At 52.5% G+C, this 25,048-nt stretch overlaps 1 protein-coding gene across 1 annotated transcript; it reads left to right on the forward strand.

Moving 5' to 3' along the window:
* The first annotated feature begins 1,650 nt into the window (after positions 1-1,650).
* Positions 1,651-11,553, forward strand: FECH (ferrochelatase). The gene is made up of 11 exons (XM_066569909.1): positions 1,651-1,729; positions 4,147-4,252; positions 5,572-5,691; positions 6,003-6,151; positions 8,305-8,439; positions 8,664-8,770; positions 9,469-9,567; positions 9,675-9,782; positions 10,115-10,279; positions 10,678-10,737; positions 10,988-11,553. The coding sequence occupies exons 1-11, from the start codon at positions 1,681-1,683 to the stop codon at positions 11,120-11,122; spliced, it is 1,233 nt and encodes a 410-aa protein (XP_066426006.1). The 5' UTR covers positions 1,651-1,680; the 3' UTR covers positions 11,123-11,553.
* The last annotated feature ends 13,495 nt before the right edge of the window (positions 11,554-25,048 follow it).

The following is a 25,048-nucleotide window of genomic DNA, read 5'->3' on the forward strand; positions in this document are numbered from 1 at the left end:
GCTGGTGTGCAAGACAGTACTTGAATGCTTATTCCTTTTACTGAGTCTGTGGAGCTTGCTGCTTGATACAGTGTGGACAAAATCCCACTTACCCAAGAGCAGTAAATGTATCCCAAGAACTGGCATGAGCTTTTTTCCCTTTGTAAACAAAATCCCCACTAATCAACTTAAAAGCATGAATTTTTCTAGTTTGGAGGGACCACCTCAGCTGCCCAGTGAAATGTGCTGGAGAGAATCAATGTGGTGCTGATTAAGGCAGCAGTGCTGGGGAGAGCAGCCTGGACTTTTGGCACCAGGTAAAGACTTTATAAAATACTTTCCTTTTAGTGCCTGAAGTGATGGGAAGGCAGGAGTGTCAGGAAAAGATGCTTCTAGAAAAACATCCCTTGTTTGGGATGAGTTCTCAGTCCTTAAACCTGACAGGGCTGAGCTGCTTTGTAAAGGTTAAAGGCCTCCTTATCAGGGGAGCTGCTAGAGGAAGGGCTGAGGACTTAAGAAGTGCTCATGGAAGAGGCAGATCAGATAAGGAGCTTAAAAGGTGACCAGATGAAAGATGCTGTGGAACTTACCAGAGACTGCTGTGCAATTCCCTCGGCAACTGCTGGAGAGAGGTGGGCTGGGATCTGGGACAGATGCTGCAGCTGCTTGGAACACAAGAACCTGCATTTATTTTTATTAGACAGGGAAAACAAGCCTGTAGAAGAGAAAAAAATGTGTAGTCAGAACTTGGATCTCATCCTCACTTTCATTTTCCTTCACAATATCTCCAGAAAGTGAGATTGGTAATTGGATTAGGAACTGGTAAACAGGACTGGCAGCACTGGTTTCAGGACCTTTCAGCTATGTCCCTGGCAACTTTGGGATGACTATCCTTTAGCTTTGATTAGATTACCACTTCTGACATGCACTATTTTATATTTATCTGTGTTAAAGTTTACCTGGCCCCGCTTTGTAGGGCACTTTTGAGGAGAACGTGGTGCTGCCAGCCTTTGGCACCGAGAACTGGCTCTGCCCTCGGCCTGCTGAGACGTGGGATGCAAGCCACCCACATGTGCAGGATAAGTGCTGTGGTGTTTGTTCCTTTGTGTTTAAATTGCAGTATCCTTATCATAGAATCATCAAGTCCAACCACCAACTTAGCACTACCTCTGGAATTCCTAAGCCACTAAACCGCATCACCCAGTGCCAGATCCAGATGCTTTTTAAGCACCTCCAGGGATGGTGACTCCTCTAGCTCCCTGGGCAGCTTTTTCCAGTGCCTGAATTCCAGTGCCTCAGTTTCTACTGGGAATGGAGGTTACCAGCTGAGCTCCGTGCTCCTGTGCCCTTGTGTCTGACGGGGCGCAGAGCTGAACCCTCATTTCTCATGAGGCGCCCGCTGAGAAAGCCCCCAGCATTTTCTACAATAACATTTTAAATCTCTTTTTAGATTTTGCAGTTTTGCAGTTTAGAGCGTCACTTCAAACCGGGGATCACTCGCCTTTGTGCCGTAGGACTCCACGGGGGCTACTGAGGGGAGACGGGGCAGCGCCCCCTGCGGGACACCCACCCCGGGCCCGCCGCCTGCTGTCCCCGGCCCTCCCCCTGGGCCGTGCGGGTGCCGAGGCGGTGCCGGGGCGGTACCGGGGCGGTGCCGGGGGCGGTGTGAGGCGAGGGGCGGCGGCGGGGCTGTCTGAGGGAATGCGGGCGGCCAAGATGGCTGCCGCTGCCGCCGCTGCCGGACGTCACCGTGAGTGTGAGGGCGCCGCCGCAAAGGCGGGAACGGGGGCCGGGGGCAGCGGGCGGCCTAAGGGCCGGCCGGACACCGCGGGCGCTGCGCGGGCGGGAGCGCCGCGGCACCGGCGGCACCGCGTTACACAACGCCCGAGAGGCGCCTTTCATAACGCTGACCGCGCTGGGGCCGGCGGGGCCGCGTGGCCGGCGGGCTTACCGGGGCTGCGGGAGGGCTTCGCGGGGCTGCGCGCGGTGATGGCGGCTTCCTCCCCCTGCGCTGAGGGGGCCGCGGGCGCGGGGTCTCCGCGGGCACCCCGCAGGGCTCTGTCCGGCCGAGGCCAGCGCGCCCCGGCCCCGGCCCCGCCGCTCTCCTGTGCGGCTTTTCTGTGCGGTTCATTCTGCTGCCCGCCGCGGAACCGCGCTCTGAGCCAGCCGCTCTCCTGTGCGGCTTTTCTGTGCGGTTCATTCTGCTGCCCGCCGCGGAACCGCGCTCTGAGCCAGCCGCTCTCCTGTGCGGCTTTTCTGTGCGGTTCATTCTGCTGCCCGCCGCGGAACCGCGCTCTGAGCCAGCCGCTCTCCTGTGCGGCTTTTCTGTGCGGTTCATTCTGCTGCCCGCCGCGGAACCGCGCTCTGAGCCAGCCGCTCTCCTGTGCGGCTTTTCTGTGCGGTTCATTCTGCTGCCCGCCGCGGAACCGCGCTCTGAGCCAGCCGCTCTCCCGTCTGTCTGAAGGGGCTCGTGCGGAGATGCTGCCGGTGCCGGTCGCTGCCGGCCGGTGCGCGCTGTGAGCCCGGGCTCAGCGCTGCCCTCCCGCTGCTCAGCCCCGGCCGCGCAGCGCTCGCTGTGTCCCTGCCCGGAGGCACTTTGGGCTTACCCACCCCGCTACTCGCTTTAGACTTTGATACCGTAGTGCCGTTTCTAAAACATGTGAAAGAACGCTTTTATCAATGCTCCATCAAGCTGGGAACGTACTCGTTGCACGTCTCACTCTGCGCTGTGTCCTTCATGATGCAGGTGGAAACGTGCCTAAACCTCAGCCTAAGTCAGACACTTGCAGGATGTCCTGAGTTGGAAGGGGCTCCTGGTCATTGATTCAGCTCCTGGCCCTGAGCAGGACACCCCAGCAATGCCACCCTGTGCCTGAGAGCGTTATCCGAGTGCTCCTGGAGCTCTGGCAGCCGCGGGGCTGTGACCATTCCCTGGGGAGCCTGGCCCGTGCCCAGCTACCCTCTGGGCCAAGAACAAAAGTTCTTACTGTGCAGAAGTATCAATGCAGCCATTGAAACTTCCCTTTTTATTGTTCTCTATAATTGGCATATAGTGCCAGCACCTCAGAAAGGAATAACCCCAGAACTGGAAGTAAAAAAAATGATTATTTGCAAAGGACCTTTCAGGCATCAGCGATGCTTGAAGTTCTTTAGTTTGCAGCCTTTTGTATCAGTGCAGACGCAGGCGTCCACAGCTAGGCACTCGTAATCCCGAGTAAGAGGCTGGATTTGCAGGATGTGTTTTGTTGCCATTGATTTCAGCGGGTTTTGAGGCTGTTCAGCATCTGTTCAGGAGGTTATTAGAGAGCTGTGAGCTGTACGATGCTCTTCCCAGCGGGTGGGTCGGCTGCTGAGGAGCTCTGTGCTGTTGGGGCTCAATTGCTGCTGAGCTCCTGTGGTCTGACAGGGGAAATGTCGCACTGAACAATTGCCGGAGGGACGGGGATGCAGAACTTAACCTTATTTTTCTTTTCACCGTGAGCAATTCACACTATTTCTGCACTAAAAGAATACCATGTAATGACGATGAACTCCCGAGGAGAATGAAGTGTGCTCTTGAAAAGGCAGGCTGTAACCAGCATGGAATTGTATGGAACTGTATGGAATGGGTTGGAAGGAGCCTTAAGGATAATCTAGTTGTGTTCAGCTGCAGGGCTGAATAAGGAGATGCTGGAGTGAGTCCAGAGAAGGCCATGGAGATGCTCCAGGGCTGGAGCCCCTCTGCTCTGGAGCCAGCCTGGGAGAGCTGGGGTGTTTAGCCTGGACACAAGAAGGATCCAGGGAGACCTCAGAGCCCTTTCCAGTGGCTAAAGGGGCTCCAGGGGAGCTGGAGAGGGAGGGGGATGTGCGCAGACTTGTGCACGGATTCTGGAGTTGCTGCTCGGCGTTCAAACAGGAGCAGATGTCTAACCTATATTGCAGACACGGTGTGGAAATCCTGTCCTCTCTGGGATTAGCCCAGGTGTGTCTCACCCACGAGGAGTGACACAGTCTGACGCTTATTCCTCAGGGTCAGCCCCGTGTTTCTACTGGTTATTTTGGAGTTATGATTGGAACTCACAGATTAGCAAGGCTTTGCTTTGGGTTTTGGTGTGCCTGGGGGAGCTGCCCGTGCTGGGGGTTTGTGTGGTGTGCCTGGGGGATCAGCAGGGCTGTGTCTCTCCGCAGTGCTGAGGAGCTGCAGCCAGCTGCGGGTGCCGCTGCGATGGAGAGGCCAGGCCACGGCGGCGGCGGTGACGGAGAGCGCCCGGCCGCGGGAGCAGCCCCAGGAGCGGTGGGTGTGTGTGTGCACCCTGTGTGTGTGTGCACCCTGTGTGTGTGTGTGTGTGTGTGTGTGTGCACCCTGTGTGTGTGTGCACCCTGTGTGTGTGTGTGCACCTTCTGTGTGTGTGTGCACCCTGTGTGTGTGTGTGCACCCTCTGTGTGTGTGTGTGTGTGTGTGTGTGTGCACCTTCTGTGTGTGTGTGCACCCTGTGTGTGTGTGTGCACCCTGTGTGTGTGTGTGTGTGTGTGTGCACCCTGTGTGTGTGTGTGCACCCTCTGTGTGTGTGTGTGTGTGCGGGCCCTACCCGTCCCGATAGCTGCGGGGCAGCCCGGGCTGGGCTGCTGTGTGTGTGTGATTATGTATCTGCCTGCCTGCACTCACCCTGCTGGGCAGGGACAGCCCTGTGTCCTGCACAGCCCCTGAGCCAGGCCCTTGTCAGGCCCGAGGTGCTGCAGGGACATTCATTATCATCACAGTTCATTATCATCCTGCTTCCTGGGTTTCATTCAGCAGCCTGCTGATACACACTCCAGCAGAAAGGAAATGGAAGCTGAGGTCCTGAAACATTGGGGCAGGCCTGGGCTCCTCTCAGTGGCCTGTTGTGAGACTTTGGCCTTAACAAAAGGGCAAAGCTCCCTGTGCAACCTGAACCATCTGCTGGGGAAGTGAGGGACTGGTCTGTGGGCTCCCTTGGGCAGGGGAAACAATTCCATGGGGAAATTGGCTGCTGATCACAACTCTCACCCATTCTGTAAATGCTGATACCACCATCTGTGCTGCTGTGCCCTGTGGGACGTTATCCTTACAGCAGTGTGCCAGACCTGCACCCAGATATAAAATCCATTCTGAAAAAACCCAACCCAAACACAACTGGCCCTGCAATGAATTTGTGTGTAGAAAGGCTTCATGCTGCTGTCACTGCTGCAGGAGATGAGACGTGTCCCCACAGTAATGAAGACAAAGACTTGTGTGAGTGGCTCATCTGCTTTCCGGGGAAGCTGCTGCTTGGTTTGGTTGGAATGCACAGCTGAGACCCTGTTTTATAACCTCCCTTAGAGCCAGCAGCTGTGAGACAGCTTTCTTAGCGTGTTTCCAGCTAAAGTTTGTGTTACAAAGCGGCTTCCTTTTAAAAAAGCAAAGATCATGTAGATACTTGTGTCTGGCCATTCCTGTTGGTAGTGCAAGTGTTTACATAAGCAGGAGGAGCCTTGGGATAGGAGCTGCCTTTGCAAAAGGCAAATGTGGGAGGGTGAGCTGGTTGTTTGGTCACTGTAATAAAAATACAAGCAGTAGGTCACTAGGATTTGAAATGTCTCTTGCTTCTCTAGGAAACCTAAAACAGGAATCTTGATGTTGAACATGGGAGGCCCGGAGCGGCTGGACGACGTCCACGATTTCCTGCTGCGTCTCTTCCTGGACAGGGATCTGATGACCCTTCCTGTTCAAAAGTGAGGAGCACTGGGATCTCCTGCGGTACCGGCGGTGTTGGGTGTTGCTGTAAATATTTGCTTCTGTGGAGGGCAGCACTCCCCGAGAGTGCTTCCTCGTGGGAGCAGCCAGTGCAGGGGACAGTGCTGGAGCCCTCTGGATTGGGTGTGCCGTGGCAGTTCTCTTGGAACTGCAGGCCGAGGGGTGGGAGGGTGGTGGAATAGAGCATCAGACGAGCCATGCTGCTGGGCTGCAGCTGGCAGAGGCTGCAGAGCGGGGCTGGGGAGGGAGTGTGGCTGTGCTGGTAACGCGCCCCTCTGCCCCGCTGCAGCAAGCTGGCCCCGCTGATCGCCCGGCGCCGCACGCCCAAGATCCAGGAGCAGTACAGCAGGATCGGCGGCGGCTCCCCCATCAAGAAGTGGACGGCGCTGCAGGGAGAGGGCATGGTGAAGCTGCTGGACAGCATGTCTCCTCGCACTGGTACTGCTCTGCTCGGCCCCCACGGCTGCTTCTGCTCTCTGCCTTGGGGCCGTTTGCTGCAGAGCAGCTTTGGCTGCCTGGTTTCCCTTGTGGGGCGGTGTGCATTCCCTCCCTGCTGGGAAATCTCATGGCAAAGACAGTGCAGAAGGGATTCCGTTCATTGTAAGGTTGCTATGGAAGGCTGGGCTCAGGGAGCCACCTCTGTCTCTCCTGTGATCATGGGAAGATGGCTGTGGCAGACTAAGTGTGTTATTTTCAGGTGCCAGGAGTGTCCCTTGGTGTGTGGCACTGCCAGGCACCGTGCCTTGCCCTGTGAGCCCTGCTTGGGCCTGAGGGAGCCTGCACTGAGGACAAGTGGCTGAGGCCTAGAGGGGAGGAAAGGGGAATGTTTTCCATGTGAGCACTAAGGTGGGTGTGGGAGGGGGCTCTCAGCAGCTGCTGCAGCTGTGCTGAGAGGAGCACGGCTGGAGAAAAGCCAAGGCTTTGTAGATGAGCAGTGCAGGGCAGGCTGAGCGATAGCAGCGAGCCCCACCCGGGGGCACAGCAGGAGATAAGGCTGGGCAGCTTGGCTGGCAGGGAAGGAGATGCTCTCTTTGCCAGTGCTTTGTGATGGAAAACCTTCAAACGTGAGTACAGCCTCCTTCCCCTGTGTCTGTGACACAGATTCCCTCCCAGCAGGGAGTGCTGGCTGGTATGGGATAGCCTGTGCCACTCTGCCGGGTACCATCAGTTTGCTGTGGGCCCTGCAGGTACAGTCAGAGGCCTGCTGTGTCACCCAAGGCAGGAGTGCTCTTGGAGCAGGAGCCCTGAAGGGTCAGCCTTGCAGCAGGTTCTGCAGATAAGGCTTGGAAGGTTTATCTGCTTTTCCCAGTGTCCCGCTCCCACTTGCTTTTGTTTGGTGACCACTCTCTGTGCAGTCACGCCCTTCTCTGGGCACTTGTCCCACCTGATAAGTCCTCTGGAGGCTGCTTTTTGACTTGAAAGCAGCTGCAGTTTAACAGTAGAATGTGCTGAGCACTATTATTTAAACAGCCTGTGTCCAGACACCAGCACCTCTCTTCGCTGCCCATGGCCGTGGACAAAACCTGGCACTGGGAGGGTATTGCTTCCAGGCTGGCTGTGCTCTTCCCAAAACGTCCTTTCCCAGGTTAAACTCCTCCAGTCCCTGCTGAGGTCGGTCAGACTTCTGTCTTTGGTGCCATTCAGAGATGTTAATGAGGTTACTGGCTCAAGGGCTCCTGAAGTTGGGTCTTTATTTGCTGCTGCTCCCAGCTGGGAGCTCCTCTGCCTCCTGCAGAGAACTGGGGCTGACTAAACCTGTTTTCTGAATCCTGCACAAATGTACAGAGTGGAGCCCAAGCACGGGACATCTGCTTCCTTCAGAAACCTGCTAAATGTTAGTTCAGAGCCACTGACCTGGAAACCCTGACAAAGAAAATTTGCTTTTGTTCTCCTAAGAACCTCTGTCCTCCACTTAAAAAACAAAACAGCAAACCTCCCCGCCTGCTTCCCACCCCCTAACCAAGCCATGCTCCCAAAGCTGGCACCCAAAAGATTGGAAATAAAAAAGGAGGAACCTGGGATGTCCTCAGGGAGAATCACATTGCTGCCAGAATTAGGTGTTAAAGCCATGAAGCTTTTTATAAAAGCCCTCCAAAATCAGGATGGGAGAGCACGTGTCCCTGATTCACTGCTCCGCTGCCCCAGACAGCAGTGCTGGCCCTGGGGCTTGGGTGCCATCAGAGCAGGCGTGCAGGGCAGGGAGGGCAGCTGGAGCTGTGAGGGCATCCGGGTGTTCATTTAGCTTCTGCTTCTAGTGACACTTTTTTACCTTTATGTCCTTAAAATCAGGACTTGCTCAGTGAGACACTGGGGCTCTGTCCAGGCTGGGAGCTGTGCCTCTGCTAAGTGCAGGAGAAGCAGGCAAGTGATGTTCCTGCAGAAGCAAACCATAATATAAATCACTTTTAAATTCTAATCACAGCCCAGTGAGGTACCAGGAATGTGTTTCCATGACAGAGCTTTACCAAAGCAGCCAGAAAATACCAGCAAGTTAAGTTAGTTTCAGCAGTTCAGCCTGGCTGTTCTGTGTGTTTGACACGCATGGTGTGTTGCTGTGTTTCTCCCTGTGCCTGCCCTGCTGCGTGTGGCAGCCCCTCACAAGTACTACATTGGGTTCCGCTACGTGCACCCGCTGACCGAGGAGGCCGTGGAGCAGATGGAGAGGGACGGCATCCAGAGGGCCATCGCCTTCACCCAGTACCCCCAGTACAGCTGCTCCACCACAGGTGAGCCCTGGGAGCGTGGCTGAGCCAGGGGACCTCTGACCAGCCCGCAGTGCCGTGTGAGCTGCGATCCAATTGTTCCCACTGGAGACTCTCAGCTCTGATTTACAGCTGTGCTTTAATTATGTAGCATTTTAAAATATGATTATAGCTTGCTGCAGAGCTGTTCCAGTCTGACAGCTTGCTGGTGGCCTGGCTGAACTTGTGTTGTGAATTCTCTGTTTCAGGAAGCAGTTTAAATGCCATTTATCGCTACTATAACCAGAGGGGGGAGAAGCCAAAGATGAAGTGGAGCATAATTGACCGATGGCCCACACATCCCCTTCTCATTCAGGTGTGGATCTGAGGGCTTTGGGGTTTATACTTTTTCTTTTAAAATATTGAAATAATACTGAGGAAGGATAACAGGAAGGCTTCAATCTGAGGGTGCGTTTTAGTTGTGTGATGAAATGGGTCTTGTCTACCATGTCTGAAATTGCAGGAGAAGGAGAATTATTTCATGCCCCATGCTTTGGCAGGATAGTGTGTGAAAGCAACCACTGTGCACCTCCTGTTTTAAAAGCTGGGGGATGTTACCCTAATGGTGGTGGCTGGAAGGAACCTCTACAGGCCATTAGTCCAAATTCCTTCTCAGAGCAGGTCTGTGACCAGCACACACACAGATTATGTTGGTTTGTCAGATTCCCCTCTGGCAGCACCGAGTAATTCCTGGCTGTGGCAGGAGCAGTGAAGGGAAGCTTTGTGCTGCTCTCTTTCCAGAGAAAGTGGCTCTTCGGTCTTTATGAGGGAGCTTTTGTGTGGGTTTGCAGTTTCTGTGGTGTGCTGAGCAGGTGAGAAAGCACCAAGGGCAGGCAGGGAGGGGCTGCCTGTGCTGGTGACTCTCCTGACACACTGCCCGAGTGTGGTGCACACTGAGGCAATTTGGGAGTGCCTAAGGCAGCAGGGGCATGGGAGCTGCCTGTGTGCATCTCTGAGAGCAGGGATGCCTGCAGCGTTCCCCACTCAGGGCTTTGTTTGTGTTTCCCTGAGCAGTGCTTTGCTGATCACATCCAGAAGGAACTGAACCTGTTCCCACCAGACAAAAGGAAAGAGGTGGTCATCCTCTTCTCAGCCCACTCGCTGCCCATGTCTGTGAGTTACCCAGGGCAGGGTGTGGGCACACAGCTGTGAACGTGCCAGGCAAGCCTGGTCCTGCCCAGGGTGTTCCCCATGCCAACGGTGTGCTGTGCTTGGTGCAGGTGGTGAACCGTGGTGATCCCTACCCTCAGGAAGTGGGAGCTACTGTCCAGAGGGTCATGGAGAAGCTCAACTACTCCAACCCTTACAGGCTGGTGTGGCAGTCCAAGGTAAGTGCTCAGTGGGGGCTGAGCAGGTAAAGCCTGTGCAGGGTCTCACTGGACTGGAAAAAAGACACCTTTACTTACATTTTTGGTTATTTTCTTCAGTCTTGTTCAGGCCAGCCCAGGTTCTGTTCCTTTGAGATGTAACGGTGGGAAGTGTGTCTTCATTAAACATTCAATGGATAAAGTGAGAAGTACAACCAGAAGCAGGGAAATAAAAATAACTGTTTGTATCCCATCCATAACCTGCTCTGTCATGCTGCCTAAGGAAATGTGGGTGCTCTTTGTAAGAAGGATTTAATGAGTGTTTTCCCTTTTTTTCTGCTTTTTTGTTCCAGGTTGGGCCAATGCCCTGGCTTGGTCCCCAGACAGACGAGACCATTAAGGGCCTGTGCCAGAGAGGGAAGAAGAACATGCTGCTGGTCCCAATAGCATTTACCAGTGACCACATTGAGACTCTGTATGAGCTGGACATCGAGTATGCCCAGGTTTTGGCCAACGAGGTCAGTGCTCTGTGGGTTTGGTCCCTGCTCTGAGATTATTTCTCCTGGGTTCCAGTTTGCTTTGTAGTTGCTTCTTGCAATAGTATTTGGGGTTAGCTTTATTTTCCTGTAAATCAAAAATTAATCTGAATTGCCTTAACTACAAAATGGGTGGGAGTTTGTCTTTCTAGATTTAGGTAATTAAACCATTACAAATATTGCTCAAAAACAACGAGTCATTTTCATTCATTCAGTGAATGAATGGCAACAAAATGTAATGTTGCCCCATAGTAATTTTTGCTGTGATACTGCATTTAATCCTGTCATTTTGGGGTGAATGAAGTGGGAAGATTTTGGAGGCTACTCAGTGAAGGATCAGATGAACAGGTTTAACTTTTGTCTCCTTATTTTTGATTCAGTGTGGAGTTGAAAACATCAGAAGAGCGGAGTCTCTCAATGGAAATCCACTGTTCTCCAAGGTATCTCCTATGTTGCAGTGGCTGTACAGGTTTGCAGTTGCGTGTCCTGCTGAGCGTGGATGTTTTCAGGTGGTTTTAAGGCATTTTGAGTTTCAGAGCAGAAATGGAACCCTTTGTACCTGATCTGCCCAGCACTGAGGGGTTCGTCGTGCCGCAGTTTGTGCGGTTTTGTCAGAAGGGGACGCGGGTTGGGCTGGGGGGATTGCACAGCTGGATTTGCTCCCTCTGACCTTTCCCGCCCTCCCCGCAGGCCCTGGCAGACCTGGTGTGCTCCCACCTGCAGTCCAACGAGGTGTGCTCCCGGCAGCTGACGCTGTGCTGCCCGCTGTGCGTCAACCCCGTGTGCCGGGAGACCAAGGCGTTCTTCAGCAGCCAGCCCCTGTGAGCAGCCCAGCGCGGCTGCGTCCCCTCGGCACGCGCGGCCTGGCTCGGGGGATCCTTCTGCTGTTCTCTTTGCTTGACAAGAGTCCTAGGAAGTAGGGAGATAAGGGCATTTATCCTGTCAAGTGTGAGGAGATCTCCTGTCATCCGACCCCCATGGGACTTGGTGTGAGCCCAGCAGGACGCACTGAAAATCCTACACAGCTTTTTTACAGTTAGCTTCTATTTCTATGCAGGGATTTACTTGTGTGCAGGGTGGTCAGGAGTTCCTTAACTTGGCCAGGTTGAAGGTACTCTTATTTTTGTTTTGCTTGAGGTGCAGTGTGACCAGCACAGTCTGTTGTCTGTTCTGAGAGGGACTTTGCAGCTGGCTTTGGAGACTTTGGAGATCAGGTTACTTCTAATGCTTTTTAATAAGGTGTGTATGTAAATTTTTTTTTTTTTTTTTTTTTTTTTTTTTTTTTAGAGCATAAAGATAAGGCTTTGGTTTGGTTTAGTTTTCTCCTGCTGGAAACTTCCTGTGAAAGCTTAGCTGGAATAGTAGAATGCACAAAACTTGTTTACATTTTCTAGGAAAAACATTTTCATTATCTGCAGGAAAGTATTTGTTGAGCATAATTTGAAAGGAATTAGCCTGCTTGGGTCATACTGGAGAATCTGCTCCATTGAAACTGTGTGTTTCCAGTCTAGCAGGAGCATGTGTGGAAACATGTTGGCTTATCTGTTAAGCAGAATGGCTTTTTAAATTCTTCTTATTTTTATTTAAAAAGGGCTTTTTCTGTTTGGTGAAGTAAATTTAGGAAGTCAGGCTTGTTCTGCAGGAGGGTTATAGATCCACTCTGTGCTTTCTACTGTGCCACAGTACTGTGGTTTTGTGGGGTACCTATGGAGTGCCATAGGTAGGACTGGTCTGGCTCAATGGCTGTTGTTTAAACGGAGATGATGAGTCAGGGGGGATTGAGATTTCACGCTGCAGATGCCTGAGCACAGGCAGCCCTGTGCTGGGGCTCTCCTGGGAGGCTGCCAGCGCTCAGCAGGGCTGTGCTGGGCAGGGCCCTGGCACCGGCTGTGCCCCCGAGGCACAGGGTCCCCTCCTGCCTGCCGGGGCAGGAGCAAAGCTGTGACAGTGGCACTGAGCCCTTCGTGTGGCGGCCCCGCTGGCACCCCCTTGGGCACACGTTTACTTGATGTCCTTAGCACTGAAATGCCAGGACCTGCGCACTGCAGGCTGCTTCCTGGGAGCTGCTGGTGGCTGGGAAGCAGGTGCCCTGCTGCTCAGCCAGGCTGATCTGCTCAGCAGTTTGGACCTCAGGTCCTTTGGGAACAGGATGTTTAAAGAGAGAAGAGGCCTCCTGTGGTGTGTCAGGGGTTTGTCCCGTTCTGTTTGGTTGTTGGAATTAAGGATGGATGGGGTACTAAAGGAACGGATGGATCCCGTGTTGAGCACCCATGGAGTGCTGTAAATCCCAAATACCTCTGGAGAGCTGCTTGCTCCACTGCCATGCCTGCTTCCCAGGCTGAGACACACTGAGATTCCTCCAGTGCCAGAACCTCCTGCAGCACCCTGTTCCCCACAGAAAGTCTTCCTTGACCCTTCATGCCTGTGCCTGTTTCAGTGGCAGGGAGCCAGGAGCTTCTCTTCTCCCTCCTCTCCCTCTCCCTGGGCTCTGCTCGTTGCTTGGGCAGGGAAAAGGAGCACAAATGTCCAGGATATCTGGGAACACTGGCCTTACACCTCTCCTTGGACAAAGAACTTCCTTGTTTCGCTCCTCTGCGTGACACTTTGGGATCAGTGCAAAGCAGTCTGGTCTGTCAAATCTTCCTGCCCACTCCTGTTTCCTCACAGCTGGAGGGAACGTGGACCTTCAGGTGGTCCAGGCTGTGACCACCACATTTACAAGTGTGGAAAGCAAAGGTTAACATCATATGAACCTTGTGGTATTATAAATGCAGATGGCTTTTCATTTTCATACTGGAGAGAGTCCTGAAAATACTAGCTGGCACTGATTCTGAGGCATTACATTTGTCCCCAGTAATAAAAGGTACTTAAAATTCACTTTTGAGTGTTCTAACCACAAGCAGGATAATTACTCTGTTGCTGCTATTACACCATCATGTGGAAATCACTTAATTTTCCAGCTTTTAGCAGATGGAGCCTGTCTCACAGAGCTGGTGGTGCTGTTTGCTGTCAGAGGGTAGTTTTCTCAAGGTTTCTGAGGAGTTCCTCATCTCCCAGGCCAATGCCCAGCGGTTGGGTGAGTGTGTGCCCTGAGGAGAGATGGATCCATGGTGCAGGTGCCTTCCCGAGCCCTCTCAGTGCTGTGTCCTCCGCGCTGGCAGCTCACCCTGCCCCACAGGTGTTCTGAGCTGGGCTGGAGCCGTGGGGGCCTGTGGGGCTGGCAGGGGTCACTGCTCCTGCCCCAGCAGTGAGCAGGGCACAGGCTCTGCCCCCAGAGCTTCCAGCACTGTGGAGCTCTGGCCTCAGGGTATCGACTGGAAATTGAGGAGTTACGAACAGCCCGTGGTGTCCTGAGGGAAGAAATGGGAAGGAAAGGGGTGAGCTTGTTTTCCTGCTTTAACACTCTGCAGTTTGGCTTATTTTTTCATTATTGAGTGAACTTTTCTTTTTGAGTTTCTTTTTAACCTGTCCCTCGGTCCTTGCTGCATTTCAGAGAAGGTGGAAGCTTCCAGAAGGTGCTGTGACACCAAAGGGGTGTGGGTGGTGTCAGAGCTGGCCTCCTGCTGTCCCCTGGAGAGGAGGAGGGCACAGCTGAGTTCAGCGGGGCCAGGGTTTCCCTAGGAGTACCTGAAAGCTCTGTGAATTCTCCCTTCCCACCACGATCACCTTGGAGTGCAAGCTGCAAGCCAGAGCAGCTCCTTTGGTTTTGTTAATGCCAGATGTGTACAGATCCTTGCTTTTGGCCCAACATATGCATTTCAGATCGACCAAGGACTTCCATTTGATGTAACACAGCAAATTTGGATACTCCTTCTGTGTGTCATTTGCCATAAGGATGGAATTCCAATTAAAGTTCTTTTGAGGAAATACCTGAGCTGTGTGTCTTTGTAAGAGCCCTCATGCTGGTGTCTGCAGCTCTCTGCACCTCTGGTGTCAGGCTGGGGTGAGTGACACCCCCTGAAAGGACTGGAGAAGAAGATGAATCAGGGACTTGCCCTGGTGTGGGATCCCACCTGTTGGATAATTTATTCTGTTCCCTGTTAGCGGTCTCTGGGCAGCTCCTTGCTGATGTTGCTAATTAAGTGCTGGATTGATTATTTTCTAGAGCAGGGATTGGAGATGCTGGATACTTAAGCTGATCCATTAGTGAGCTCTTGTGACTGGGTTGTGATGGGAGAGAGCGGGATGCAAACCCAGCACAATGGAAGGTGGGAAATGTGGAGGAGAGCAGTGGTGGTGCTTCTGTTCTTCTGGAATCTCAGTCCAGGCTTTGCTGGGTTACCTTTGAGTGGGGATTGGCTGTGTGAGCCTGGCAGAACTTTGGCAATGTCATATTTGAATCCAGAACAATCTCTGACATTGTGGAAGCACTTTTCCTTCCCTCCCTCTTTCTGAAGGGCTCATTCTCCACTGCTTTCCTGCTTGGCTGTGGTGTTTTTGTGTTTCCAGGAGCAAATTCCCGAGGATGTATGGGCTGTGCTGCGTCTCTTGTGCTCTGTGGAAGGACTTGTGTCCACAGCACATCCTGGGTGAGGGATTTAGTTGTCAATCAGCATTTCAAGCCTTCGGGAGCAGGTTCTACTTCTGCCTGCAGAGGACAGGGATTTGCAAATTTGGGCCAGGTCTAAAACCTGCCTTTTGTCTTCCTACTAAATTTGTGCTCAGCAGTAAGTGCCAGGAAGAGGTTATTTAATTTGAGTCCATTGGCCTGGCTGACGAGCATCCTTCCCATGACTCTGGAGATGGATTGTCTGTCCAGAGAGGGATCATCTCCACACACACAGCCTTTGATCCCTGGGCTCAGAGGTTGCTCTGGTGACACCTGAGCCCCAAAGGCCAGCAGAGCACCAGGCCACGAGGTGGGGAGGGAAGGAGGAATTGCTGCTTCCCACCAGAGCTGTGCAGAGCAGGCTTGGAGCACTGCCCTGGTGGGAGCTGTCCCTGCCCCTGGGATGTCTTCAAGCTCTATTCCCGCCAGCCTGGGGTGCTGTGAGTCACTGGAGGTGCTGCTGTGTGCCATGGCTCACAGGGCAGGGAAAGGGATGCAGATCTGGAGCCTGGCAGTTCCTGGAATGACGCAGAGGGAATTCAGAGGCTGCAGTCTCCTGTCATCTTGAAGGATGATCCATAACGTGTGAACATCACCCACAGTTGAGGCCTAATTGCGTTTCTCCAGCGAGCAGGGGCATTTCCAAGGAAGCTTAAACGAGCACTTAAGGGATAATGCTGGGAGCACTCGGGGGGGCTCTGTGCCCAGGCTGGGCTCCTCACAGCCAGCTCCCCACTGCTTCTATCCTGCAGTTATTGGGCTCCTCACAGCCAGCTCCCCAGCACTTCTATCCTGCAGTTATTGGGCTCCTCACAGCCAGCTCCCCACTGCTTCTATGATGCAGTTATTGGGCTCCTCACAGCCAGCTCCCCAGTGCTTCTATCCTGCAGTTATTGGGCTCCTCACAGCCAGCTCCCCACTGCTTCTGTCCTGCAGTTATTGGGCTCCTCACAGCCAGCTCCCCAGCACTTCTATCCTGCAGTTATTGGGCTCCTCACAGCCAGCTCCCCAGCGCTTCTGTCCTGCAGTTATTGGGCTCCTCACAGCCAGCTCCCCACTGCTTCTATCCCGCAGTTATTGGGCTCCTCACAGCCAGCTCCCCAGCGCTTCTATCCCAGAGTTATTGGGCTCCTCACAGTCAGCTCCCCAGCGCTTCTGTCCTGCAGTTATTGGGCTCCTCACAGCCAGCTCCCCAGCGCTTCTGTCCTGCAGTTATTGGGCTCCTCACAGCCAGCTCCCCACTGCTTCTATCCCGCAGTTATTGGGCTCCTCACAGCCAGCTCCCCAGCGCTTCTATCCTGCAGTTATTGGGCTCCTCACAGCCAGCTCCCCACTGCTTCTATCCCGCAGTTATTGGGCTCCTCACAGCCAGCTCCCCACTGCTTCTATCCTGCAGTTATTGGGCTCCTCACAGCCAGCTCCCCAGCGCTTCTATCCCAGAGTTATTGGGCTCCTCACAGTCAGCTCCCCACTGCTTCTATCCTGCAGTTATTGGGCTCCTCACAGCCAGCTCCCCACTGCTTCTGTCCTGCAGTTATTGGGCTCCTCACAGCCAGCTCCCCAGCGCTTCTATCCCGCAGTTATTGGGCCATTACAGTTCTCTTTTATTGCCCTGGAGTTCTTGTGCTGTCAGGCAGGAGGGGAGGGAGGTGTAACATGGCCCAAAGTGGTCTTGTATGTTTTAATCTGCTGGTTTAATATCTTATGGCTTCCTGCCGTGATCCCTTTCTGAGCTGGACCCTGGAGTCGCTCCTGGAGGTTTGCTGTGTGCAGAGGCTGAAGGCAGCTTCCAGTGGGTGCAGCTTGTGGCGGGCAGAGCCGGCCTTGGCTTGTTCTCTCTGTGCGTGGGCATTGGTGACAGATGTTCCCACCTGATGATCCCACTGTGGTATCCTGCCACGCTGCCTATTCCAAGGTGGTATTTTTGTCCTGGTTGTTTTCCTTCAGCACTTCCATCCCACGAGTGCTGAAAATCAGTGGCATTGCAAAAGCTCCTGCTGTTTTCCTCCAAAAGAAACCCACTTGCCTCACCCTGACTTGCTGTTGGAGTGCAGTTTTCCCTGCAGGCTGCATGCCGGGCTGTTTCCCGAGGGAATTCCCGCAGGGTTTCAAGTGCTGCGGAGTGTTGGGATCAGAAGAGCTGCCAGCACTTCATCTGCAGCCGGGAGGGAGCCGTGCTGTGCTCAGGGCGGGTCCCACATGGCAGCTCATTACTGCCGAGTTCATCCTGACAGATGCACTGCCCGAGGAGGAGCAGGAGGAGGACGGAGCGGTGTCTGCTCCCGAGGGGGATTTACAGCACTTTATCCTGGGGTAGCTGTGATTCCTGGCAGGGTTAGGAAACCGTGAGCTGAGGAATGAGCTCCATGGGTCCAGAGCTGGCCCTGGAGCCGAGCTCAGGGGCACAGCCTGGCACTGGGAAAAGCTGATGCTGATGCAGCATCCCAGCCCGGCTGCAATCCTCCCACACACCCAGCTCATCCTTCAGCTTAATGAAATGGTCCCATTTCCCTCTTCCAGCTGTGCCCACTGCTAAGTGCCTGGAAAATGCATCCCCGGGGGAACAATCCTGCCGTGGCTGCATTAGTCTCGGTGTCACCACTCTCGCCTCTTTGCTGTTAAAGGGTTTTTACCCTTCCTGTGCCTGGTGGCACTGCCTCTGCAGCCCGCCCCAGCAGAGGGAGAAGGAAAGGAGGCTGCAAGAGCCACGTCCTGGGCTCTGTCACACAAAGTGCTGAGGAGGCAGCTCTGCCTTTATCTGCGCCCATGGCCACTCAGCAAAGTGAAATGAAGCAGTGTAAATTTAATTAATGGCAGAATCGGGCTCGGTGTCGAGAGAGGGACACAAAGAGAATGAGCATGAAAACAAATTTTTCAGTGAGTTTATTAACCCCAAGGTTAGACGTTGGTGCCAAGGTTAGATCCCAGCCAATAAACCCCAAGGCAGGGCCTTGTCACTGCTCTGGGGCTGGGACATGGTGCTAGGGGGGCTCTGGGGCCCCCCATGCCTTCCCCGGGCTGACCCTGCTCCAGGTGGTCAGAGGAGTGAGTTAGGGCCAGAAAGGGCTGGTTTTGTTTGGTTTTTAAAGGCACAAATACAACAAAGTGCTTTTCTTGTGCACTTTGTTTTGCTTTTTTCCGAGGAAATGAAACAAACAAGATTTGTCCACAGCTAGGGTAAGTGACTGACTGACTGACTGACTGACTGAATGAAGGAAAACCTGCTACATCCTCCTTGCCATGGAATTTCAGCTCCAGGAACCTCCTGCCTCCTCCCATAAAGCTGCTTCAGGGAAAGAAAGTGCAAAAACTAACATAATTTTACAGTAATTACATTGCATCACATAATTCCATGACTTACACAAACATGAAGTGGTTTCTCCTGTAATATCACAGCCACACAGGCTGTGCTCGTGGGAGAAGGTGCCAGATCCTTCTCCAAGTGCTGCTGCTCACGCTTGGCCAGGCCCCTGGTCCCAGGTGGCATTTTTGGGATGTGGTCTGACCCTGGGGCCTGTGGTCAGCTCTCCTCAGCCCTGAGAGCTGTAGCAGCCGGAGCCCCCCTTGGCTCCACTGCACCCCTTGCTGTGGGATGGGCTTGTGGTGGAAAAAACCCTGGGGAAAAATCAGGAACTTTTGATCGCACAAGGAAGCAAAAGCATTGTTTTCCTCCTTTATTGAACTTTGGCAAATAATATGTGTGTGTGGATTTTACATCAATAGCTATAAATAAAACTTTGAAAGCAATGTAATACTTGTCATTGAGATAAAGGACATCTATTGGCACAAATCAGTGAGTAAAAACCCTTTAATGATAAAATAACATTCACTCTTTAGCTACTTTATTTGTCTGAAAAACTCAGCTTACACTCAGTTCAACATACCACCTTCCACAAAGTTAAAAAATGACATAAAATGACATAATAAAATAGACCTTAAATTTCATAATACAAGTACCTTGGCAAATTCCAGCCAGCTGGAGCAGCTCGTGGCAGCCCCGCCGTGCCCTTGCCATGGCCTCCCATACCCCTGGTGGCCTCTGGGCTGAGGAATGCAGGTGTACTCGGCCTGGGTCACAACAACTGCGTGTCGGTGAGGAGTGGTGGCATCTGCCAGCAGGGCTCTGCCCAACATCCCGCTCTGCTTATGGCGGAACAACGTGGAAAGTTCTGGAAGATGAACCACTGTTACAATCATCAACTGTCTTACAAAAACCCCTGTTTAAAGTTCTTGTGTCTGTTACTGTCTTTGGCAGAGAAATCAGGAGAGAAAATAACCCGGCTATATTACACAGCTTCCATTATTATCACAACCTACCGAGTAAGGCCAAATGAAAAGGTCTCCTTGCACTAATGAGAGCACATCTCTAAAATACCCTTAATGACAGACCATATCAGCACTCAGAGGCTTCCTCAGCAGACTGCCACTGCCCCTCCCCAGGCCTGCTTTTCCACGCAGAGTGCGGGGCATGGAGCAGTTGGTTTGGCTTTATGTCCAGCACAGCCTGGGAGCAGGGCACGTCGGGCTCCGAAGCTGGACCCGGAGAGAAAACACAACCCATCCTTAAACAGGGGGCTCAAGTGTGAATCTGGACAAATCAAAGGGGGATAAAGCACCTCCACCAACCTGGCCCAGGGCAGGGCGTGGGCAAGGGGCTGCTGGAGTGCTCGGATGGGCTCGGGCCAGGTGGCACGGCTGGGACAGCGCTGCCGAGCCCAGGCTCTGTGCCCTGCCCCTGCTGGCACAACAGCTGCGATGGCTGGGCTGGGCAGGAGCAGGTGAGGGACAGGGTGGTCCCTGCTGTGCCCAGGGCCTGCCATAAAGCCAAAGGAACTCCCGACCCTGGGAAAAACACTCGGCAGCCTCCGAGAGGAGCAGGGCATGTATTGCCAGGGGACTGAGGGAATCGAATCGCTGGGGAGAAGCTGCCAGCTGGCCAGACTTCTCCCCAGATGGCAATTTCATTGGAATTGAATTTGGGTCTGTTTAGCACAGGGACAGACCAGAGCTGATCTGGACACCCGCCCCGAGCAGTGCTGAGCTGCGCGGGGCGAACCCGGGCGTGATTTCAGAGCGTAAATGCAAACACAACTGCGCCACGACTGCGAACAGCTAACAGGCTCCATGCATAAATAAACACCACCAAGCCAAAGAGCTCGTCCCAAACCCAAAGGAAGAAGTTGCCATTAAGAACCACGATGCATCACACTGCTAAGGGTTTGCCTCATGCATAAACATGGGAGCGCTGATTGGCAGTTGCTAATTATAATACTACACCGTCACACAGGACAATCAGCTCTTCAGACCAAGTAGCACAAATGTAGAAAATAATTTTTTTCCTCTTTTTTTTCTTTTTTTTTTTTTTTTTCCAACAGAGCAAATGAACACAGATTGTTTCTTCAGCAAAATATGAAACTGTAAACTTTGGGCTCATTCTGCAACTTTTCCCCGATCCATAATAACAAAAAAAACCCAATGGGAAGAAAGACCGACGTACATTTTTAAGCGCACCTTCTCCGTCTAGTACAAAAGCACAACCTAAAACATATAAAGCTTCTTCTTCTGTTTTTTTTTCTTTTAAATCACAGTTACCAAAAAGAAACAGTGAATAATTTATTACATACGCTATAATAACATTACGCTAAACAGCTATTCTCTATGAGGTATATCTGAGAAAATTCGGTAAGGGATTGCACGGTCTGCGTTGCCAACATGCCCAGTTCGTAATAAAGCTTTGGAACCATGGAGAAAGAGAGATCAGGGACGGGGGGAGGAGGAGGAGGAGGAGGAGGAGAGCCTTTGGTATTATCAGGAGTCTGTTCTTTGCAGGGCTGCATTGCAAAGCACCACAGTACAAAAGCCCACCAGGAACGATTCGGCGGCCCAGTCGAAGCTGAGGTATTCACAGGAAGAATAAAAAAAAGCACAGAGAGGTCTAGACTGGCAAAATCGTTGCTTTGGTTCAAGCAAGGCACTCGTCCCGTGGTAACATCACTCTTTGCAAGTGAAGCAGGAGTCGGGGGGGCCGCGGGGACCCTGCCAGCTCTGGGGACTGTCTGTGTCCGAGGGCACAGGGACAACCGGCTACCCCCGCCCAGAAGGCATCCTGAGAATTATTATAGCTTTGTATTGAAGGAACACAGAGACTGAGAGAAAAGCACACTTGTCAAGTCCTACCGTTTCCAACACAGACTTAAACCCCCAAAGAAGCACAAAATAAAAGGCAGCACGTAATTGAAGCGGAGCGTTTGTGTGGAGCTGTCGGTAACTCTGTGACTCCAAGGGCACGGCCCAGGCGATTCCTCAGGGAATCCTCAGGATTCCTCCTGCCCGGGCCCTGCAGCAGCTGTGCCAGCCTGGGCTGGGGCTCGGGGCAGGAGCAGTGCCCAGGGCTGGGCTCGGCTCCTCAGAGCATTGCTTCAGCCCATAAACAGCACAGAACAGGCTCAAACCCAAGTGCCAAAGGGCACCGCTCATTTCCCAACCAAACAACCAAACAGCTTGGAAGTAATCACTCAGGAACGTGATGCTAATGGAGCTTAATGTAGCCTCACTTCATTGCTAACTTGAGAAAAGTAATTAATTGATTTTTATCTGAAAACGGTAATTGTAAACAACAAGCAAAGGTGAGGAGAGGGAGCAGCGCCTGGATGTGTGCACGAACTCCTCCCCTGCCCCGGGCTCTGCGGCCCCACAGCGGCCCTGGGCTCTGCTCGAGCACGAGAATAATAATAATAATTAGCAATGCTAATTGCTGCTGCAAACACGCCCCATAGCGGCCCGGGCAGCGCCCGCAGATTCCCCGGGGAATGTGCGGGTGGACAAAGCCCGGAATCACCTCCAGCTCCACACAACCCGGCGGGACCTGGGTGGGAACGCTCCACGGCTGCGGACGGCTGCGGCTGGCACGAAGGAGAAAGGAACACAGAAAAGGGCATCACCAGAACTGGCAGCTTCCAGGGTAGCGTTTCTTTGGGAATCTGGGCTCTGCTGGACGTTTCTGGGTGTAGGAGAGAACAGTGGGAGTTATCAGAGAGCACAAGCAGAATGCAGACCGCACAGAGAAAGAAATCTTTGGTATCTTTGGTATCATCAACACGATTAAAATTACAAATGGAAAAGTCAGTGAGGTAGCCTCTTTGGTTCTCACTAGAAATAGAAAGGTTTTTTCTGTTTTTTTTTCTTTTTTTCATTTTTTTTCCTTTTTCTTCTTTTTTTCCACACACAGAAGTTCATTCTTGGAAGCAGCTAGTTTAAGGGTTTCTCTCTTTTTGCTTGGCATGGATTATTTTCCCCCCAGCTTAAGTTTTAAGAAGCCACAAAGTTCAGGCAAAGTATCCCACTGTCTTTTTTTCCCCCTATTTTTCTGAACGCACAGTTTTAGGTTGAATATTCATTGCTTGTCCTCAAAGTTCACTCTGCTGCTCTTACAGGAAATCAGCTGTAGTGCTTTATAGATAACTCTAATTAAAAAATAAAAACTCTACAAGGGCATCCCCGGGTGACGATGAATAAGTTAAATAAATAAGTTATATTATGAAGGCTTCATGTGCCATACTAAAGGTATGTCACACTTTCTAACAAGGAGGGAAGAGAATAACTTAAATAATTTAAACGTTGATATTTAAACAATAAAATGAATTAAAAGAGGGAACTTAAACTAGACCTTAAGGGAACGAGTTGTTCTTCCCCTGCGTGACAGAAGCTGGCTGCTCTACAAAGCAGTAGCAGCTCTGAAGTGTATTTACTAACAGGCTTCGCATCCCCGATGCGCTACAATAGTCCTGCAGATAAATAAGCAAAGTTACTCCCAAATGAACTCGCAAATGGCTGAATTAAATAGACACAAATGGCTAAGACCAGAGCCTGACCCCCCATCTACATTCAGGCAAAACTCCAAAAGCTAAACCGAAACACAATGCGATTCAGACTGAACAGAGATCTCAGGACCTGCCCTAAGACTAAATTAAATAAATTACATTATTGATAGATAATATATTGGGTTAAAACCCACAGGTGTCTGGAAAAAAATAAAACCATTTTAAGCTTTGCCTTCTTAAAAATTTTAAACGATAAAAATTCCCTATAATAAATATAAAGGAGGCCAAGTAGAAAGTTTCCCCATCCCATACAAATACTCGGGAATTGTGACAAGCAAGGGAAGCGCCGGCCGGGTCCGAAGCCAGCCCGCTCTGCAGTCCGGGCGATGCCGCGCCTTCCCTGGGGAAAGGAGAGCCCTGCCCTCCGGCGGGCGGAGCGAGCTCTGCCGGCCGAGCGCTTCGCAGCTCTTTGGCTTCAGCTGTAGGTACGAGAGATCCACAGGAAAGCTTTGCAACCCAAGTCAGTGGGCACACTCTTTGCTCCTGCACGGCACACCCGGCAATAGCCAAGGTTTCTCGAGAGCTGAATTCATCTTGGCTGTGCCCAAGGCTGTGGCTCCAAGTTCCTGCTCCAGAAGATGCTGGGATACTCTCTGTACACACGAGTCTTTGGCAGCACAATAAATAAAGCAACAAGTTACATGACACAGCTCTGTATATTGATCAGCACAGGGCCCGGAGGTGGAACACAACTGCTGGGGTCTGGTGCGGTGTGGGCAGGACAAACACCTCACCGCAGTCTGGCTGCCACGCTCCTCGTCTCAGGGAGCTGCTACATAAAGGCCTAAGGGAGTGGACAGTGAAATGGAAGACACACAGGGCCAGGAGAGATGCAGGGATAACAAATGCAGCAGGATCTTCGGGTGAAAATGCATTGGGACTTGATAGGCTTGAGGCCCCAGCCCAGAGAAGCCTCGTTTTGTTGCTCCTCTCTAATGCTGCACTTGCGCAATTTGGAGAGAATTTCACTGAGGAGAAATTTGTAAGTAATTCAGTGCCTGATCTAAATTCCCTTGTGTTGGGGCCATTGGATGAGCTCTGAGCAGGAGGAAAAAGGCCAGGTCTTTGCTCCCAGGCTCCGCCAGAAGCTGTGGTCAGCTCCCGCTGGCTCCGGGGAAGGTGGGAGGCAGAGCTGTGGCCATCTGGATGGCCCTCAGGGGAGTGTCCCTCGGGTGAGATGAGCCTCAGTGGGGTGTCCCACAGCTCAGAGGATGCCTGGGGCTCATTCCCTGTGGGATACACAGCAGGAAGGGGAGCTGAGGAAGGAGCACTGGGGTTTTCACTGGTCCTGTGTCATCCCCTGCCACTGCAGACTGCAGGGGGACACTTCAGCATAGGACAGCTCCCCTGAGGGCAAAGCCGAGCTCAAAATGCACCAGGGGCTGGTCTGATGGACACTCAGGTGGGAATGAAAGTGAAACTTCAGCTGGGCCCTGCTCCACAGCCTGCTGGCTCCAAACTCTGCACTCAAACATCTGGCATTTGGGTGAGAAGCCCTCAGGATACATCCATACAGATTGGGACCATTTTTGGGCAACTTTATTCCATGTCTGGCTACAAGGATTCTCCAAATCTCCTTGGAATCTGCCAAAGGATCCTTTGATCCCCAGAGCAGGCACATGCTGTCAATTTAGCTGTGAGGATCCTGAACCTGCTTTCCAGAAACTTTTCCTGTCCTGAGCAGATGCAGCTTCTTGATTTTTTTTCTATTTTAATTGGAAAGTGACTGCAGCAGTTGTGTGAAGCAGTTAAAACGAAGCCCATGTTTAAAGGCAGAGAGGAGCAAGATGTGCTCCAGCTCTGAGGATAAATTTGGACAAGTCATGATCTGGATCATCATGACCTGGATCAAAGAAGGTTACAAGGCTAATATGTCAGCAGCAGCTCCTGAAGTGCCCCAGGAACTGCTGAATACTACTGGGGTTTGGTTCAGGTGGAGGTTTGGAGCCGGGCTGCGGGGCTGCTCAGCACTCACAGTGACAGAGATGGGAACACACATATTGCAAGCTTTATCCCTGGGGAGGAGAGAGAAGGGTGGGGGTCACTGGGCCGATGTCATGTGCAGGAGGGCGGCTGTCCACGGCTCCAGACACACAGGAGACCAACACACACGTCACAGCCAACCCACGAGTGTTTCCTGGAGGGAGGAGATGCACCAGGGCAGTCTCCCAACATCCTGCACTTGGAGTCCATGCAGCTCTCTGAGAGGTGCCATGTGGGGCAGAAAGAGGGAAAACATAAATGAACCCACCCTTCTGGCTGCACAGAGACTCGCGAGTGGTTACCTGTCCAGAGATCGGTGGGGTTATGTGCATTAGTCGT

Source organism: Molothrus aeneus, assembly GCF_037042795.1.
Source record: "Molothrus aeneus isolate 106 chromosome Z unlocalized genomic scaffold, BPBGC_Maene_1.0 scaffold_55, whole genome shotgun sequence".
Lineage (NCBI taxonomy): Eukaryota > Metazoa > Chordata > Aves > Passeriformes > Icteridae > Molothrus > Molothrus aeneus.

What these genes read in the sequence shown, in the direction of transcription:
- FECH (XM_066569909.1), top strand. Translation starts at nt 1,681, where the DNA reads ATGCGGGCGGCCAAGATGGCTGCCGCTGCCGCCGCTGCCGGACGTCAC. An exon ending in CGGGAGCAGCCCCAGGAGCG is followed by an intron (nt 4,253 to 5,571) that starts GTGGGTGTGTGT and finishes TTGCTTCTCTAG; the next exon opens with GAAACCTAAAACAGGAATCT. An exon ending in CCCACTCGCTGCCCATGTCT is followed by an intron (nt 9,568 to 9,674) that starts GTGAGTTACCCA and finishes TGCTTGGTGCAG; the next exon opens with GTGGTGAACCGTGGTGATCC.